The following is a 19,781-nucleotide window of genomic DNA, read 5'->3' on the forward strand; positions in this document are numbered from 1 at the left end:
GTGGTCAAGAAAGGTGAAGTTGTCAAAAAAGCTGATAGATGGTGCTTTTGTGTGTATTGAAGTGTGTATATGTGTGTGAGTGTGTGTGCCCACTGCATTTTTAACAGTGACAGCACACAAGTCAGTGGGAAACACATGATGTGGCATCAGTTTTGGCAGATAGACATACAGACAAAAATAGTGCCTTGTGTGACAAAGTGTGCCCAACAGTGCGAGAGAACCCCCCCCACCCGCCCCCCCATCCTTTTTTTTTTCTTTTTTTTTTTTGCACCAGCTTCCTTCCTATGGTAAATTGTAGGCCAGAAGTGGCGGAAATACGTCAGTTATGTGGGTTCTCTGAAGCTTGACTGTCTCTTAATTTCGGATGAAGGGAATGAGGGGGGTGGGGGGGGAGGAGGAGGAGGGGATTTTAATCACTCCTGTCGCTTTAAGGACACTTATCAAAGCCTTATTATGTGAATAGAAAATACCATGAGCCACTGAGCAACTGAGCAACCAGGGGACGGACTGGAGTGGATTTAGAGGAAACTCCACATTATCTCAACTGGAATAGACCGCTTCATCGCCTTGTGGAGTTTGATCACTCACTGGATGGTTTGTCTTATTCGGACGGTTCGGATCATTTAGGAAATATTGCGCATAAGTAGCTCTCAGACTTGGGATCCTTTAAAGCGCAGAGAGGAATATGGCTTAAAAGTCAACGCGTACCGGATTATTCACACATCCGAAGAAGCCACGATCGATACGTACTTGTTCGCCTGGCGTTCCGTTTCGGACGGATACTATCCGAGCTCTTTATTTGACAGCCTTGGATCATGGATTGGGGTGGTGGAAAACAACAACGGGCAGCGACATGGTTTCTCTGCGCTGTCTGCGGTATGCAGCGAGCTTAGGCTTTATCGGCTCTTATTATTCCGATGCAACAAAAGTTACAAAGCGTGTGTAATGCGTGGATTTTAACTATTTCACTGTTTTGCACCTGCTTTGACGGATACCGCGTCGACATAGTGCAGATTCGTGACAAAAATAACGTGTGGATCCGCGTCGCTTTGCTTTCTGTGTCTATCGCCCGTGTGGGATACTTGAACATTTGCTTATCGTAATGGAGATTGGGGAGGTTTGTACTCAAGGTCACTGAGTGTTATAAGGCTATATTTGCGGTGTTATTTACACACACGCGCGCACACACACACGCGCACACGCTGCCCTATCTTCGCGTGCTAGCGCAGCTCTACCATTCACAGTCCAGTGTGTGTTATTTGTCATCACGCGCCGCAGCGACCATTTAGCCGAGCGCGAGCGTGGAGTTGGATTTGTATTTATTTTGACACCGCGAGCTGTGTTTGACAACATGGATGGCAAATTGAAGCAGGGTCGGAGATGCCCGAGGTCCAAGCGGGAGAGGGTGCGGAGGTTGAGGGAGGCAGGGAGCAGAGAAGCCCGCAGCCCCGACCCCAACTCCTCCTGCTCCGACAGGGAGGGACACAGTCCGGGGAGGGACGCCGCCTCCCTACCCGGTAAAAAGGCGCCGCACCCCGCAGCCTCCGCCAGAGCCTCGCGTCCCCCCCGGAGGAAGAGAAGGGAGTCCAGTTCGCAGGAGGAGGATATCATTGATGGATTTGCTATTGCCAGTTTCATCAGCCTGGACCGTCTGGAGGTAAGGAGGAACTGGATCATTACCTGTCCATTGGTTTGTCCCTATGTGTGTGTGTGTGTGTGTGTGTGTGTGTGCTGCATTCTTCATCAGTGGAGTGCTTCCCAAAGTGTGGATCCTTGAGGGCCCCCCTACTTACCCACCAGCTAGTAATTTGTCTGTGATTTACTTGAGATGATGCCAATTAGAGTCTGGATCAGGATGCCTCTTCTAATCATCTGAAAGTGTAGATCAGAGGTTCACTTCCCACATCCTGATGTCTTATCAATCCAAGGTTTGATCAGTGCTACACAGAGCACTTGACAACTGTACAGATCAATTTTTAATCATGGGCTGTTACCTTAGTGGTCTACCTGGTCCATCAGGTAAATCCGAGTCTGTTTGAAGTGTCAGTGTTTGACAGCTGCTGCAGTTATAACTTGCATTTACTGAATATCCCAAGTTCAAAGCTGTTGATCATTACCAGCGTTTGTTTTGGTGAAGGAAAACAAAACAGGTTCTCCTCCAACAGGCTGCTGGATATTCCTCCTCTGAGTTGGAGCTGAACTCTTGACATTTGGCTCTTTAATAAACTGCTCATTGCTCCAGTCATCTGTCACAGTCCATACCCCCATGTGCTGATAACTCTGCTCCGGTCATTGCCGTGTGATGTTGAGAAGAACGATTCCAGGAGGAAAGGGGGTTCTCTAGTGACATCCTCTAATCTCTTTTATCTCATTATGTCCCAAATGACAAATAAAACACCGCTTCCCCGTGGGGCTTCAGGCTGACTGACATTATTCCATGGCTCATTCCAGGAATAGAAGCTTTACTCAAGTTGAAATATAGCAGCTTTAATAAACATTGCTAACATATTACATATCCACTGAGGTCTGTATTTTAAGATGATGACCTCATTTGAAAGCCCATGGATCACACCAGAGGCCACCTCATTTCAGTGACAACCTCCCATGTAAGGCTTAGCCACGGTATTAATCAGCCGTGATTGACTCCTGCCTCCTACATAGTGCTTAGTCAGTGTAATATAAGGGTAGAATGCACATTTACTCAAAAATAACTGCATGAAACAGTGTCCCAGCTTCTTTTGTTGGCTTCACTCACTTTAAGATGATGATCCATTTGCCCCCCCACACACACACCAACCCCCTCTGTTAACAAGTTTAACCTGTTCGGGTCAGCAGTAATTATATTGCTATTCCATTTGGCCCGGTCCGTCATGGTGCTTAGGGATGGTGTGAAAGCAGACAGGGGATGGATAAGGGGAGGGGTGTCAGTGGAAAGTGAATGTTCATGACCCTTAACCACAATTAACTTTTATTGCATTATATTAAATGCAAAAAGGATTATAGACACTGCACACAAACAGAAATAAATATAGAATAATGGCTTGTAGATTTAAAGTATGAGACCTTATATGCTGAAAAACAGTGCTAACACCATAAAGCATGATAAATTGACTGCAGCAGCGATCCCCTTAGATAAACTCATTATCAAATGTGCATAAAATATGTGCAGCAGTGCCCATTTTACATGATTTGCATGATTGCAATGTGTTATGATGTCTAAGTATTTATGCCCTATGTGCTGCCACTTATGACAGCTGCTGCCTGTGGGCGACTGATGATATCAAAACAGCAAAGTACTTTTTTACATGGCAAATATTCATCTAGGAATATTTTCATGTTGGTTTAATGCTCCAGTGTTTGGTGGTATTATTTAATAAGGTGTCCATGTGTTGGTAGTTTTTGCAGTAATGTAGGTTGCAGCTTTTAAGTGTTTGCTCTCTGGGTGTTTTGTCATAATAAAACCGCTGCCTCTTTGTGTTTTTAAGGGAAATGAGGGTAAATAATTATCCAGTTTTTGTTAGATAATTCACACGTTGTAATGATTTTCGTGGTTAAGTGCTAAATCCATGTTGCTGAATGAACTCGGAGAAAACGATGTACTTCACATTGAAGCTTATGTTTCAGTATTAAGTAAATCAGGCATGATACTACTCTATGTGAAATGATACTCACACGCCAGCTACTTGTTGGTAATTGGTGTGATTTGCATGCAAATGGACTGTGCTTATTAAATGATGTCGGTGGATCTGGTACAATTACGCAAGGGGCTGTGAACACTTTTTTGTGCTTTGTCCCTTAATTTCTCCGTTTGCGGTGAATGAACTAAGCAGAGTATTATATGCTACATTTATAAACTGCTCTCTTTAAATGACAACAGTAATCTCATACCCTTCAAGTTGCATCACAGTTGGTAATGTCATCACAGCTTTAGGCAAGAGAATGTAATTTACTCAGTGTAAATGTCTCCTGATCCGTCACGACTCATGCTTTCACCAATTATTGTATGCTTGAGTGGAACTCATGACCTATGCTACCTGTGCTAATTGCCCATCAATTATTAGGAGGACACAGCAGCGTTTGGCCGGGGAATAGCTCTGACCTATTGCATCATGCTCCGATAAGTTGAAACCCCTCTAGTCGAGGAAATGTGTGGCCCTCTTGACCTCAGAAATGACTAATAGCCAGCATGGTTGTATGTATGTCAGGCCATACAGTCTCAGTATTGTCTCATTAGCATTCTGCTAACACTGATACCCCATCGTCCCGGTGATCACTGGGCCCACATGGCCAACATACCAGTATTTACACTATATTGTTTCTCTTAAACTCCATGTAACCCCAAAGCATTTCAGGATGAACATCTTTAATAAATTTCATGTCACCTTTGGGTGACTGTCACCGTCATTTGATTGTCCTATTTTCATGTGTAGCTTGTGAACATCTGCTGCTCGTAAGAGCCTGAGGTTATGGTATTCTCCCACAGCACTTTGACTCTAAACACACTCGCTTGTTGTTGATATTCCAGCTCTGCTCTGATAGGATCAAGCTCCCTTGATGAAGGCTCAGGCTGTACTGTGGTCTCGTCTCTCTCATAACCTGTTTCATTACAGCTGAAAGCAATTTGCAGCAGTGGCCGCATTTGATTATGGTGTGTTTATTTGCTTTGAATCCCCATGTTTCTCATAAGAAAGCTGGTTTACTTACCTGTGCAAATCAACTGCACAAACACAGCCATCCTGCTTTATCATAGACACCTCATCGTGATTTCAACGAGGCTATAGATGATTCAGTGATGATTCAGGAAGAGTCAGCACAGTCACTTTTGCTAATGTGGGTTTTTGGAACAGAAAGAGAAAACCTTCAATGTCCATGGGTGGTTTCATATTTCTTGAAGTGAACAAATAAATCATCCTGCATGAATTGAGAAAGAAAGAAAGCAAGATTTGATATGATACAAGTCAGAAATCCATTGTGGAATTGTAACAATTAAGAGTAAATCCTTTTCTCTGATGCTTAAAAGTTGATTTCCTAGGCATAGAGGGTTTACACCTGACAGCCCAACAAGAAAAAAAACAAGAAAAAAAACAAGAAAAAAACATTACCCGCTGTGGCTTAAACCCCTCCAGTAGCCTCCCTGTGGGTATTGAACAAGAGAGCAGATAATAAAATGACACAATTATCCATCTGTCACAGTATTAATAAGATGTTTGATTTGCTCCATTTGCTCTGTGAGTGACGTTGGAGTGGCAAATCCCCTCTCGTTAATCCACAATCCTTCTGTTCATCTGCTTTAACATGAATTTACAGATTTGTTTGGGTTTTTCGTTACGCAGCATGAGTTTCTAAATTCACTCTAATGGGGTTTTAGGTTTAGTTGATTTAGTGATATTACCACGGTGTCAAGAGCATGAAGCCAAAGGGCCAGGCAATCGAGCAAAAATGCTTTTTTCACAGTGAAGCTTTTGATGAGCTCTCAAGTGTGTGTGTGTTTATATGTACAAGGAAGATTTGATAAGTGTGTTTGCTCTTTTTCTGCATAGCCCTGTTTTACACTGTTTTTTTAACATGGTTTTACTAATCATCATCTGCAGTTGGCGTCTGAGCAGCTTCAGCAGCGCAATATGGGGGAATTAAGTTCTCTGCCTTAGGGGATCTTGACAGTAGTTGTTAGGGAAGCTGTGAGTTGGTGCTTCACTTCTCCATCCGTATTTTCCCAGCTGGTGTGTGGGTCTAAGCCAGCAACACTACAGTTACAAGTATGACTTTGTTTTTCATCAAGATAAAGGTCTCAAACTGAGCTCAAATAAGAAAAAAATTGTGTTTTTTGTTGCTCAAATGAATACTTGGAGCACTTTTCGCCCATTCCAATTCCTGTCACAATTGCTAGCAAGTTTCTTGATAGAGAACACTTACAATGTGTTATTTATTGCAAGTCATTAATACAATGAATACTCAGGAGTGCTTCTCCTTCAAATGACATTTTGATCAATGTCATTGCTGGACTTTGCCAGTTTTGGCTGAACATGCACAGAAAAACCACATAATCACCATCTGAGCTTCTTGAGTGTAAGAGAAATGAAACAGCATGTTCAATTTCACACATATTCAAGGTCTAAAAAGCCCATTTTTTGCCTTGTGGTCAGCCGTGTGCCTCTGCAGGACACTATCTGATAGCTGGTTGAGTAGCACAGTGCAAACTGATACTGACACTCGATGCTACATCAGTCATTGCTGTAGTAAGATGTCTTGCTTCCATGGTGAGACAGCAGATTTGTTGCAGGGGTTGCAGCAATCTTGCTTTCGTGTTTTCTTTTTCCCCCGACGGTGATAGTGCTGTGCATCATATGCCGGCACTGACAAACAACTCCAGCTTTAATTAACAAGGCAGTCCCCCGAGGCTCCTCTGCTCATTGGCTGATGCATCCCACGGAGAGAGGTTTCTTAATGCCAGTGGGACGTCCCCCGGCCCCAGCTCTCTCTAACTGTCACACACTGTAGGCGACAGGATGGCTGATAAATGCATAGTCACATTCACAAGCCCTCTCTTTCTCTCTAACACATAAACACAGGATTGAACCTCCACTGTACATCTGTCCAAGCCATCGACCAGTGACCTAAATATATCCACCAAAGGAAGGTTCTAGTGTTTTGTGGACGTGTGTCAATGTGGATCTATAAGCAAAGCAGTCACTTTTGCAGCCTCCTTTGTAGCTACAACACACTTCCACAAAGGTGAGCAGGCAGTAGATACTTCACTTTCATTAGTTACTGTATTCATATTAAATAGAGCTGCAAAAATTGGCAGTTTACAGCTGCGTCTGTGATAGAAAATGTCATGCCCTTGAGCTTTGGAATGCTGCACTGTATAAAATATAATGTTAACTCAGGACCTTTGACTGAAAGATATTATAATGGTATTTACATATTTTATGAGAGGTTTTGTTTAATCTGAAATGAGTTTCACCTCTTAAAACCCTACATGATGTAAAAGCAAAGGGCTGAGCAACAAGTTTGCCTGAATCGAAATTAAATTAGAAAAGACACCACAAGTGAACGAAAGCTTTATTTGATAAAAAAGATTTCCCAGGGACATAGCCCTATAAATAGCAGCCAATCAGATATCCCTGTAGGGAGCTAGAGATCGGTGGTATCGGGGGGGTGGAGGGGTAAATCAGAGTACAGTGACAGCAGAGAAAAAGCAGGTGATGAGGTTGAAATTTTTCAGAGACTGTGATTATTGGATGATAGCAAAGCCAGAAAACAAATCCAGGTAAAATCTGTGTCTAAATTCTTCCCCGTGACAGGCCAGAAATTAATCTGGTTTAAAGGGCTGTGAGTCAAAAATAGATATTGATGTTATGTGAAGTTACATAACATTACATAACATCCTAAAAACTCACATTTCTAAATCATGGAAACACTAGTCTTTAATTTGACTCCTTTGCAGAGATAAAACAACAAACCATAAAACAGCAAAACCACCCTTATTCTAATAATGAAAATCTAACATCAGCTTTAAAAATTGCCTACAAATGAGACGTAGAAAGTAAAGAAACTGGCCCTGTAATTCTCAACATGTTCCTAATTGAGTATAGAAATGTAACAGCACTATGCTTTAGACTGCCATAAAATTCAGATTATGTACTTTTTGGCGGTACAAAATGTAAGTTTTATAGTCATTATGGTTTGGATAACAGCGTTCTCTGAGTAAGAGGAGTAGAGGCATGGGCTTGTTGAATGCCACGGTGGGCCAGATTGGGCGGGGTTGGGATAAAGAGCAAGAAGTCAAGTTATGATTTAAATCATAAACTCTGATCAAAGATGACATAAAAAGAGTACAGTCTTTGCCAGCGACTGACTCATTTAAGTCAGCAGCTAAAAAGTAGCTACATCAGTACTGAGCTTAATTTTTTTTTTTTTTGGAAGCCTGCAGCACTGGTATAGATTGTTGAGGATAGTGGAATAAATGCACCCCGGCCTTGAATTCTTTTTGAAGCACTGACAGTCGTCTATTTCGAGGTATCACTCCACAGCCTGAATAAACCAGGGCTGTGAAACCTCGGAATAAGAGCTTCTTTGTTGTCAGGCACTGCAACTCATAAAGAATTGCTGAAATGTGCAGACAGTACAACATAGCTGACACATATTAAGTGGCACATAAAAACGCGTGGGTAGCTTGTTGTAGGCACATATATCCATTTCCTGGTTGTCGTTCCGAGTTGTCTTCCATCTTCCTGTCTCAGTGTTTTCATAGCAGTGAATGACAGGATGTAATTATGCTGTGATTAAGATGCTGTCTCTGAGCCTGCGATGGATTAGGAGCCGCACTGTTCGAAGGTTCCCCGGTAATTATCCACTGCTGATTTGTCCCCCCCTTTCTTGCCTTTCATAACCCCTCTCTGGTTCCTCGACTGCGTGATTAATGCGTGTTATTAAACACTGTTAACAAAAGACATTTCATTTTAGCAGTTTGAGAAAAAGGAATAATTTGCAGATAACTTCATAGTAATCATATTTGTCATTCAGATAGGGTATTTTCCAGTTCCGTGATTTTGGTTAATATACAATGCTATACTTAACTGTGGAAATTCTGAATGAATGACAAGCAGATGAGGGCAGTGAGGGATTTACAATAAAAATAATGAACCATAATAGAGAGGCCACTCTTAAAGTGGCTCATTAAGTAATGACTGTTTTCCTTTTCACCCATGTCCTTGGCTGACAGAAAGCAAAGCGAGAGCTCTGAAAGACTGGCCTTGCTTCAGCTTTCACATCACTTGAATCCCTTTTCAACATTGTGTTTGCATGTGAAGACAGGTCATTCTTTCCAGATGGATGACTGGTGCTTCGGAGTTGTATGCATTTGGAGAAAAAAATAATCGTTTCAGTGCACTGCGCTCTTTCAAAGCAATGATACCACTTAACAATGAAGTTGTTTATTGAAGATTTATGCACACACAGATAACTACATGGCTGTCACGATTTCACACATATTCGTTACCTTAAATAAACAATCTGTTTAAGTTTATTCCAGACAAAATAAAGTCAGCACCTTCAGATATTAGTTAAAAAGACTGCCAAATAAGATCTCTTGGAAGCTGTTTTTGTGTGATATTTTTGCTAATGCAGTTAACCAAAGGATGCTTCTGAGGTGTCATAATGTTAGCGCACATGTGATCAGTCATCAGAATGCCAGGCTGTAGTCCATGTAGTCATGTTTTTAAGGAGGGCCTTGTTTTTAAAGGCATGACTCATGCAGTCGTGACATTGCGTGGAGTCTTGCTGCATGTTTTCTTAATAGATCGCTCTTGGTGTGAAAGCAATTAGCGTTAACAGTTGTCGACATGCTCTTCTGCTACTGACGCTCGCTACAAACACCTGCTCTGAGGGGAATAGTCTTTATAGGCCAAGTGATGCTGACAATAATTGCTCAGCACTCAGCTCCCTGTCTGAAATAAGATATGGTGATACGCTAGCCTGCAATTTATTACGGCACATTGTTTGGTAGTATGTTGATTGTGTTTCTAGCATTTAGGCTTTTTTGTGTATGTGTGGGTGAGAGCAAAGCCAAGTAAGGACTGTTGCTTCACTGTATTGTGTGATAACTTTGGCAGCCATATAACAAACCATGGCCAAGATAATAGAGCTTAGATAAGAGGGTGGTTATGCAATGTGGAATTTCTCTCTTTCTCATTGCCACTTCTGTTCCATTCACTGTCTAGATGACATTTGCCTGACAACTCGGGGCTGAGCTGCCACACTCAATTTTTCTGCTGAAATGAAGAATCTTGTCGCCAATCCACATTGTGCTCATGGTATCTGATTGGTTTTATTTGGCAGGTGGTGTAAGTGTGGATGAGTCTGTTAATGTTTCATTGTAGGTGAAGCGAAATGGATTTATCATTGTTTTTGACAGTGATAAATCCATTTCCATCCGTCCATAATTGTCTGTTTTTATTATTACTTAGAGCAAAAGTCATTCCAGTGAAATGATCTTTGGACATGTAGAAAATAGTAATATTATCTATATCATAATACTGGAAGGTCTCAGAGCATCTGTGTGTGTGTGTGTGGGTTAGGGTTAGGGTTAGGGTTAGTACCCCAAAGGAAACTGGACTGGACTGATTATGCAGAACATTTGTGGATAAATAACGTTAGAGCAATACCTTGTTTTAATGAACAGTTTACATAAATACTGCATCCATGGGAGCCACCATTGTTGTTTCATGGGCTATGTGACGTCAGAGCTTGTAACTGGGAGTACATCGATGTATTACGAGTTCACGGGTGGGAAATCACGGGTTTGACTGCCATTCCACTGCATTTTCACTGGTAGAAAGTTGGAAAAACACGAGTGAGGGGTTTCCTGGAACACAGCATTAGTGCAATGACAATTCACAGAATTATCCCTGGATAAGGTTAGGTATTCTGTTTTCCAGCATGAATGTAAACATTAGTAAAACAAAACTAATTAAATAAAAGGACAGATTTTAACAAACACAAAATGGGGTCGCACTGTTTCACATGTGCCACATAAACATTTTCATCATGTAATTTTACTTTTTGAGGTAAAATTACATGATGAAAAGTTTGGAGTTGTCATTATTTCTAGGGTATTATCTTATTATTTCACTGGTTTATTTTACTGTTTGAGATCAGATTGTGAACTGAACTAAAATGGGTTCGACACCCCTGCTCTAGAATGTGTTACTTACTGTAACAGTGAGTCCAGTCTTGGGTCATGTATACATCTCATTCTCATCAAATGACTGGTTCACAGAGCCTCCAGGAGCGGAACACAACCAGGCACCTGCAAAAAATTGTAAAATATATTGAACACATAGAACAGCTGCATGATCAAATTGATTTAGTATGATAAATGATCTGAAAATCATGACCTTCACCTAATAAATAACCATCAATTTCCCAAGTCTATCCCTCCGTTCAGTTCTGTCCATGAAGAAATACAGTCAGAGTGAGCACTGTAAAAAGAAAAAAAAATGAAGGACAGATTTATTTCCAGAGGCAGGTAAAGCTCATGTAAGACTTCACCAGTCTGACATACCCAAATCTCAAATACCAATCTATAACCACTACCTTTTTAAATATGAATTTCCCTGCTTGTGTTTCCCCAGGCAATTTCAGTTCTAGCTCAGTAAGTATTTACAGTTACATTTGTTTCTCCCATAAAACGCAGCGAGTAATAAACCTACACAAATCCCAACAGTGTAGTCTTTCCACTAATATCTAGAGAAGAAATAATTATAGTCACCCATAACTCTTTTAATATGCAGTAAATATGGCATGTGAGTATCGTATTCAGATGTGAAAAAATGAAACCTGTCATTTAACGATTAGATTTATGTTGGTATTTAAAGTAGAGGGCATTGCAGTGATTTTACTTTGGGTTTCAGTGGAGATCACATCTGTGGTCTACATACTGTTTTCGACTTTACTGACCATGCCAGGATTAAATCATTGGGGGAACTCTAAACCCTTCTGGATGCTTTATTTATGTATTATGTATTTATCCAGGAGAAATGATATATTTAAACACAATGTGCAGGTATAAAAGACAAGGCTCTTGTTTAGGAACTAGATTTCACACATGAGTTATTCTACAGGTTTTTGACCTATTGCCGGCTGTGACTGTCCTCAACCAAATCCTTTGGTACTCTATAAAAGTCAGTGTTGCAGCTGTGTGCTCAGTAGCGTGAAGAGTGGGAATGTGTTTGAAATATAATGGGATGTATAATAAGGCATATGTAACACAGCCCCTGCAGTAAAAACCTGCAATGGCATGACAAGCTCTGTCACCCACAGTGAGGTGTAACTGACAGATGTTCCAAGAAAAGAGTCGTCGGAGTTCCTCTACTCTACTGTACTCTACTCCATCCTTGGTCTTATTCTGACTGCACACATAAAAATACAGCACCAAAAAATAGTCGCATGTGCAATATTTGACTGGATCACCTTTGGTTTGGATTCCAGGAGACATTCACTGTGACATCTTTTTTGCCACATGTAGTGTCACAATAAGGTTCATAATATTTTTTCTATCTATAGTTGCATTAATTTTTGAAAATCAGACCGCTGCATCAAGTCTTCATCACATCCCAAATTAGAGTCTGGACTTTAAGGAGGCTAATCCTTGTGTGAAAATGATGTCTCATTCTCCATGAACCATTCTGTACAAGCCTGATGATCCTGATTTTGACATTTGACCTTTTTGACATTAAAGACATGAAGGGAAACTTACTGCATCAGTTAGAGTTAAATAACCTGTTCCAGCTGAAACATTATGAACCACTGCAGTACTTACCCATGGAAGCATCTGAACTACCTGCTTAGTTAAATCCAGGCAGTTACTTTTTTTTGTCCAGGCTGTTTATTTAACTGACTGCAGTAAGTGTCCTCTCATGTCTTTAATGTCATAAAGATTGGACAATGCCAATTCAGGGAGAATGAGGCACCATTTTCACACATGGATTAGCCTCCATAAAGGCCAGACTCTAATTTGGGATGTGATGAAGACTTGATGCAGCTGTCCGATTCTCCCTCATCAAAAATAAAAAAAAATAAATGCAACTGTGGATGGAAAAAATATTATGAACCTTAGGGTGTCGTCACACCTGGAAAGTCTTTTGTTGACTGCGGACTTTATTTTCTCAGTTTGGGTTGGATCATATTCTCATTGCACTTTTTACTAGTGGACCATATTTTATAAACAGAAGCACACATGTGACAAACTGCGCTGGTATTGGACTGAAAAGTCGGGGGTGGGGTGAATCAGAGATGGCGAGTGTTGATGAACGCAAACATGGAAATCCTATGTGCAGTTATCGTTTTTGGAATATGTATTCTATTTTTACAGACACAAATTTACAAAAATAATGTTAACTGTCAAGAACAGCTCATTCGGAGCCAGTTTGTCAATGTTTTACATGTCATTCTGCATTGGCGAAGGCATGCTACTCGACGGCTTCTTGTAATCAGACGCACCCTGTGTGCCCTAAACCACAACATGCTAGCAGTAAGAAGACAACATATGACGACGCTACAGTGGCTCGTAAAGCACAAAAAGGCATCTCCCCGCTCCTTGTGATCCATCCCCTGCGTGAACCTTTCTTCTAAACTGCCCCTCTTCAGATCCATTTATTTTATTTTTTTCTCTGCAGAATTTATTTAGTTATACTACGTAAATGTCATTGTCTTTACTGTAGCCAATGGTACAATAAATCAGTCATTAAGGAATACAACATGCTTTTTTCATGAAGTATATAAACAATATTTAGCTTTTATTGTTATAGACCCTACTGAAAGAGAAATTCAGGTTCACAGGAAAATCACTGCTTATCAACTGTCAAATTAATAGTTCAACAAGGTCAACCAGCTAATTATTAATGAATTAATTGATAATTTGCATCCCTAGTTCCAACCTGTTCACTTAACACAGGTGATTCCACTAATTATCCCATCTATCTGGATGAAGAGTTGTGCTTGTTCAGTGAACAGGTTAGAACCACTACATGGCAGGACTTTGACTTGATGAACCTGGGATTACCCATCTCTGCAAATCAGAGTTTGTATGTTTGTATACATACCTAAAAAAAAGTCTGGACTTCACGGGGAAACGGACTCTGGTCCACTTTGAACGGACCAAATGAAGTAGGTCTGAGTACACCCTTATTGTGACACTACATAAGCATAATGTGGCAAAAAAGATGTCACAGTGAATGTCTACTGTAATCAAAACCAGAGGGGGTGCAGTCAAATATTGCATGCACAACTTTTTTTTTTGGCCGGCCAGTGTATATCCAGTGACAAATTCCTTCTTTTTTTTAATCTGCAGGTTGTTTACCATTAGATTAAAATGCAGTAAAATGCTCCCTTCTATCAAACAGGCCACGTGGTTCATTTCAGAGAGGCCACTTTGAATCGAGGACATGCACTTTAGAGCCAACAGAGATTTACCCAAGGCGTGGAAGAAGATCAAAATTACAAACACACACACACACACACGCACGCACACACACACAGAGCCTGAGCACAAGGCCAGTTGTTGAGTCAATAAAGAAAACAGGCAGCGTGTGAGAGCGAGAGAACATAAACAGAACTCTGCCAAGCCACTGTTTGCATTCCACATCTCTCAGCCTCCGAGCACAGCAGCTGCTTTAGTCGTGCGTAGTTCAAATACCACGCTATTCTTGGCTGCAGTGATATAATGATTTGTAGGTAGGCCTTTAATTAAAACATGCATACAATCTGGTCACAGTCATATCACAGTCTCTTTGATTGCAAATTATGTAATGAACACAAAGCCATTAAGGAATAGTATTGTTTAACATTGACAAAAAAGCTTAGTCTCAGCAGTTCTGATCTACGTGTTTTTTATAATAGTAGATTTCCTATTATAATATATGTGAACTTGTCAGTGCAGACATTATATATTCTGTAGAAAATTTGTTGTTGAAACAGATACTGTTTATGATATTTATTAATGGAGACGTTTTAGTGATTGCTGGCAGTGAATGAAAACACATCAGTTGCATACAGGATTTATTGTCTGTATTATCTGGTTTTCTGAATAAAGACCCACTACGCGTAATTTAATTTCAACAGCATAAATTGAAATTGGTCAAGTGAAAAGGCTCCTTCCCATTGGCATCGGCTAGGGAGATCAGTGCTGAGGTTGGAGCCATGTCTGAGATTGATTCAGGTTCAAAGGAAGCCAGGAGGATAATTTGGTTTTGTGGGCAATGTGTGCTACTCATACTTATATAGGCTACATGTATGCATGTTCCCATAGCATTGTAATGTACGGTAGAGTATGGTATGGTATGGTATTTTTTACCTCCGTCAAGGAGGTTATGTTTTCATCGGGGTTTGCCTGTTTGTTTGTTTGTTTTTGTTTGTCTGTTAGCAAGATAACTCAAAAAGTTATGGATAGATTTTGATGAAATTTTCAGGAAATGTTGGTACTGGCACAAGGAACACATGATTAAATTTTGGTGGTGATCGGGAGGGGATGAACTACCAGTCACTCTCACATTTACACCTATGGGAACTTTACCGTAAGCAATTAACCTAATATGGTATGGTATATTATCCCATAAAGACCCAAACATTCACTGGCGACCAAAAGCATCTACCAATGTAAATGTTTAATACTTGTCAATCCACTAATCCTATGTAAATAATTGGTGTAAAATAAGCTTCATCATCTTTTCATGGTCATCAGACATGACCCATTTGGATGTTCAGAGGTTTCATAGTGAACATGGAAACAAAGTCATCTTTAACAACATTGATTCACCAGTAAAACCCATGGAGCTGGATCAATGACAGTGGACGGAGACATTTGGTTTATATTTAGTTATTAATATGTTTACTGAAAAAGTCACTTTTTCTTCAGTTTTCTCTGTTTCTGATATAATAACCCTCAACTTTAATCTGAGCTTTTATGAACATCTACATGATGAGTAAATTAAATATAGGAAAATACCTGATTTTCACTTAAAAATACGAATACAGAGCACAATAGCATAACATATGGTAATAAATCACTTAAGAAATGTTTAAAATAGAGAGAGATTTATATTGGAACTGCCATAAAAGTACCACTGGGTCTTTATGGGTTAAGGTATAGTAAAAATAACAGTGAACCACCTGATCCAATCTAGCAGATTAACATGATTTTGTATGAGCATATTAATCTCTGCCTTGGATGTGTGTATGTGTTTTTGTAGAAGCATATTATTCCTACAGGGCTGGGCTATGGCACAATGTTAGATTATGATTGATCTGAATTTGACATATGATTGACGATGATAAACTATTTTTACTTCTTGTCATAAAATGATTGTGACATTGTGATGTATTCTTGATAGATAAAGTGTGACTGGGAGGTCAAAGGTGATTACTGATGTGTATAAATAGGAATAAAAAAGAGGAATATATCGGAAAACAAAATGATTTTCCACTTTATGGGCAAAAGTATACTTTTCAGAGGGATTGTTCAGATCATGTCATTAAAAGAAGATAACAGTGCTGTTAAAATGTTCCTACTCAGCTAACATTCCTTTTAAATAGCCTGTTTATCAGTGTAATCACGGTAATCTGCAGAGCGTTACACTAACCTTGCACTAAGATCCTTATGGGTTTGTAGTATTACCGTCATTAGCGCAGGTTGCTAGGCTAATGAGTTTATTTCAGTCTGAATCTTCACTAAGTGTTCAGTTTCATTCTGCATTAACTTGCAGGGCTTGTGTAATGTGTTGTTTTGCTGCTTTTGATTATGAGTTAGACTAGTGTGAAAACAGTATTGGTTCATTATGAAGCAAAATAAATTGTGGAAGCACTTCAGCTTAATGTATATGAAAATGTGGATGTGTTTGTCTATTTTATGTAGAGACTGTGAAAATATTGTAATAATGTTGGTCAAGAATGATGCAAAAAGTCTGTCAAAGCCTTCACGAATTGGAGAAAACTTGAGGAAAACTTAATTTGGTTGAATATTGCCTGTATTTTATGAGGTGAAAATTATGAATCTCTTATCATGGATTGGGATTTTACCTTGAAGATTTTCATATGAGCCTTTTGCACCAGTCCTACATTGATATTAAATACAGGTAGACAGAGAAACTGTCTATTCTAAGGACATGACGATTGGAGCTTCTCTAAAAGTCACCACGTTTTTAAGACTTAAGTAATTAAAATAATAATGTTATTGGTTTTGGTTCGAATAGAAGTCTTTTTTTTTTTTTTTAACACAAATCTTTATTGAATTTTTAACACATTACATATGTTTTCTGACATGAATTGGTAACATTGTGTGGGTCTCCCCTGAGCATAAACCCCCAAAAACCACAAGCCCCCTCCCCTGGACCACCTATGAATTTTGAAACAGCAATATAAGTAAATAAAAAAAAATTGACAGACAATATAACTAATAGTGACTTGAATACTTGTCAACATTCATTTTTGTATGTCTGACACATAAAAAAATAATTTTTAAAAACAGGGGGGAGGGGTGGTCTCAGTTTGTAAGTTTTGATGATGAGATATCAGGCCTTGATTCTAAAAATTTGAGAAATAAAGTCCATATCTTGTGGAATGTTCAAACATAAACCAATTAAAAAAAAACTTATAAGAGAATGTTTTTCACAAGATATAGGGATGAGGGTTATTAGTAGTTACCATATGTTCACTGTTTTTGTATATATTTCTTTCTTTGAGTTATTTATTATTTATTTATTTATTTATTTATTAAGAAATGCATCGGTAAAAGATTATATGTGTATTTGTATGCGTGTATGTGTACTTGTATGTAATGGGTATGTGTATAAATGTATGTACGTATGTATGTGTATATGGATGAATGAGTGTGTGTGTGAGACAACAGATATATAAATATAAAAGAGTAATGTAAAAAGACCCTCTTCCTTTCACATTACTCTTTTATTTTTAATATATATATTATTAATTATATTTTATGGAGAGGGGGTGGGATTAAATAAGGTGCACTTCTTCCCACCCCTTTTTGGGCACGTAAATGGAACTTTTGTGCTGTTCTTCTGTCGAAGGTTGTTATGATTGTTGATATTTGTATTATTGTTTATGTTTGCTTGTTTGCATATATGTTGAATTTCATTGCATGTTCGGGATAATACATCACTAAATTAAATCAAATCAAATCAAACCAGATATGAGTTTTCCGTTTAATTGTGTACATTAAACCTTCCAATTACTATGTAGGATGAGGGAATAGAAGCCTTTTTAAATGGCAGATGTACAGTTTTCTTTCATGTGGCAAATGGACAGCTAATTCTAATCCTCAAATAAAACTCTTGTCCACCGTCTGCACAAGATATTAAAAACTGAGATACATGACAGTTTTTGCAACAATTATATTACAGTTTAAATATAAATGAAGACCCTTTAACTTCCATATGGTAGCAAGATATTTATTGAGATTTCACACCTCATACTGATGATTAAATCAGAGGTTATAGCAGAATGTGCTGTAAGGAGGCAAACGTCCATTTCTTCTCCCACAAACAGAGTCAAATGATATCCCAACTCTTTAGAGACACTTTGTTATCAGCTGTTAATGAGACACTTTGTGGGAATGATGTCCTTCCTTTTGGGGCTTTATGCTCAGGGGAGACCCACACAATGTAACCAATTCATGTCAGAAAAAATATGTAATGTTTTAAAAATTCAATAAAGATATGTGTTAAAAAAAGACTTCTATTCAAACCAAAACCAATAACATTATTATTTTAATTACTTAAGTCTTGAAAATCTGATGACTTTTTAGAGAAGCTCTAATCATCATGTCCTTAGAATAAACAGTTTCTCTGTCTTTCTGTATTTAATATTTATGTAGGACTGGAGCAAAAGACTCATATGAAAATCTTTGAGGTAAAATCCCAATCCATGATATGAGATTCATAATTTTCACCTCATAAAATACAGGCAATATTCAACCAAATTAAGTTTTCCTCAAGTTTTCTGATTCGTGGAGGCTTTGTCAGACTTTTTGCATCATTTTTGACCAACATTATTACAATATTTTCACAATCTCTATATAAAGTAGACAAACACATCCATATTTTCATATACATTAAGCTGTAGTGCTTCCACAATTTATTTTGCTCCATTTTTGCTCGATAGTGAGTTGAACACTTGTCAACATCCTTTTTTGTATGTCTGGTACATAATCAAACATCATCTAGAAATAATAATAATAAAAATAAAGGGTTGGGTGGGGGTGTATGGTCTCACTTTGTAAGTTATGATAATGAGATATCAGGCCTTGATTCTCAAAAATTGAGAAATAAATTCCATATCTTGTGGAATATATGAGTTTTCCGTTTAATTGTGTACATTAAACCTTCCAATAACTATGTAGGATGAGGGAATAGAAGCCTTTTTAAATGGCAGATGTACAGTTTTCTTTCATGTGGCACATGGACAGCTAATTCTAATCCTCAAATAAAACTCTTGTCCACCGTCTGCACAAGATATTAAAAACTGAGATACATGACAGTTTTTGCAACAATTATATTACAGTTTAAATATAAATGAAGACCCTTTAACTTCCATATGGTAGCAAGATATTTATTGAGATTTCACACCTCATACTGATGATTAAATCAGAGGTTATAGCAGAATGTGCTGTAATAAGTATGTATAGATATGGAGGAGGTAAGTGTCCATTGCTTCTCCCACAAACAGAGTCAAATGAGATCCCAACTCTTCAGAGACACTTTGCTATCAGCTGTTAATGCGACACTTTGTGGGAATGATGTCCTTCCTTTTGGGGCTTTATGCTCAGGGGAGACCCACACAATGTTACCAATTCATGTCAGAAAAAATATGTCATGTTTTAAAAATTCAATAAAGACGTGTTAAAAAAAAAAAAGACTTCTATTCAAACCAAAACCAATAACATTATTATTTTAATTACTTAAGTCTCGAAAATCTGATGACTTTTTAGAGAACCTCTAATCATCATGTCCTTAGAATAAACAGTTTCTCCATCTATCTGTATTTAATATCTATGAAGGACTGGAGCAAAAGACTCATATGAAAATCTTTGAAGTAAAATCCCAATCCATGATAAGAGATTCATAATTTTCACCTCATAAAATACAGGCAATATTCAACCAAATTAAGTTTTCCTCAAGTTTTCTGATTCGTGGAGGCTTTGTCAGACTTTTTGCATCATTTTTGACCAACATTATTACAATATTTTCACAATCTCTATATAAAGT

At 38.7% G+C, this 19,781-nt stretch overlaps 1 protein-coding gene across 11 annotated transcripts in view; it reads left to right on the plus strand.

The window, feature by feature from the left end:
- Nucleotides 1–419: 419 nt before the first annotated feature.
- The window catches only part of fbrsl1 (fibrosin-like 1), a 322,499-nt gene continuing 303,137 nt past the window's right edge, over nucleotides 420–19,781 (plus strand). For all 11 annotated transcript variants that reach the window (XM_030143070.1, XM_030143058.1, XM_030143064.1 and 8 more), the window contains exon 1: nucleotides 420–1,657. In XM_030143070.1, coding sequence (XP_029998930.1) covers nucleotides 1,352–1,657 — 306 coding nt within the window. In that variant the 5' untranslated portion in view covers nucleotides 420–1,351. The remainder of the gene's footprint in view (nucleotides 1,658–19,781) is intronic.

The sequence above is a fragment of the Sphaeramia orbicularis genome, chromosome 9 (genome assembly GCF_902148855.1).
Source record: "Sphaeramia orbicularis chromosome 9, fSphaOr1.1, whole genome shotgun sequence".
NCBI classification, from domain to species: domain Eukaryota; kingdom Metazoa; phylum Chordata; class Actinopteri; order Kurtiformes; family Apogonidae; genus Sphaeramia; species Sphaeramia orbicularis.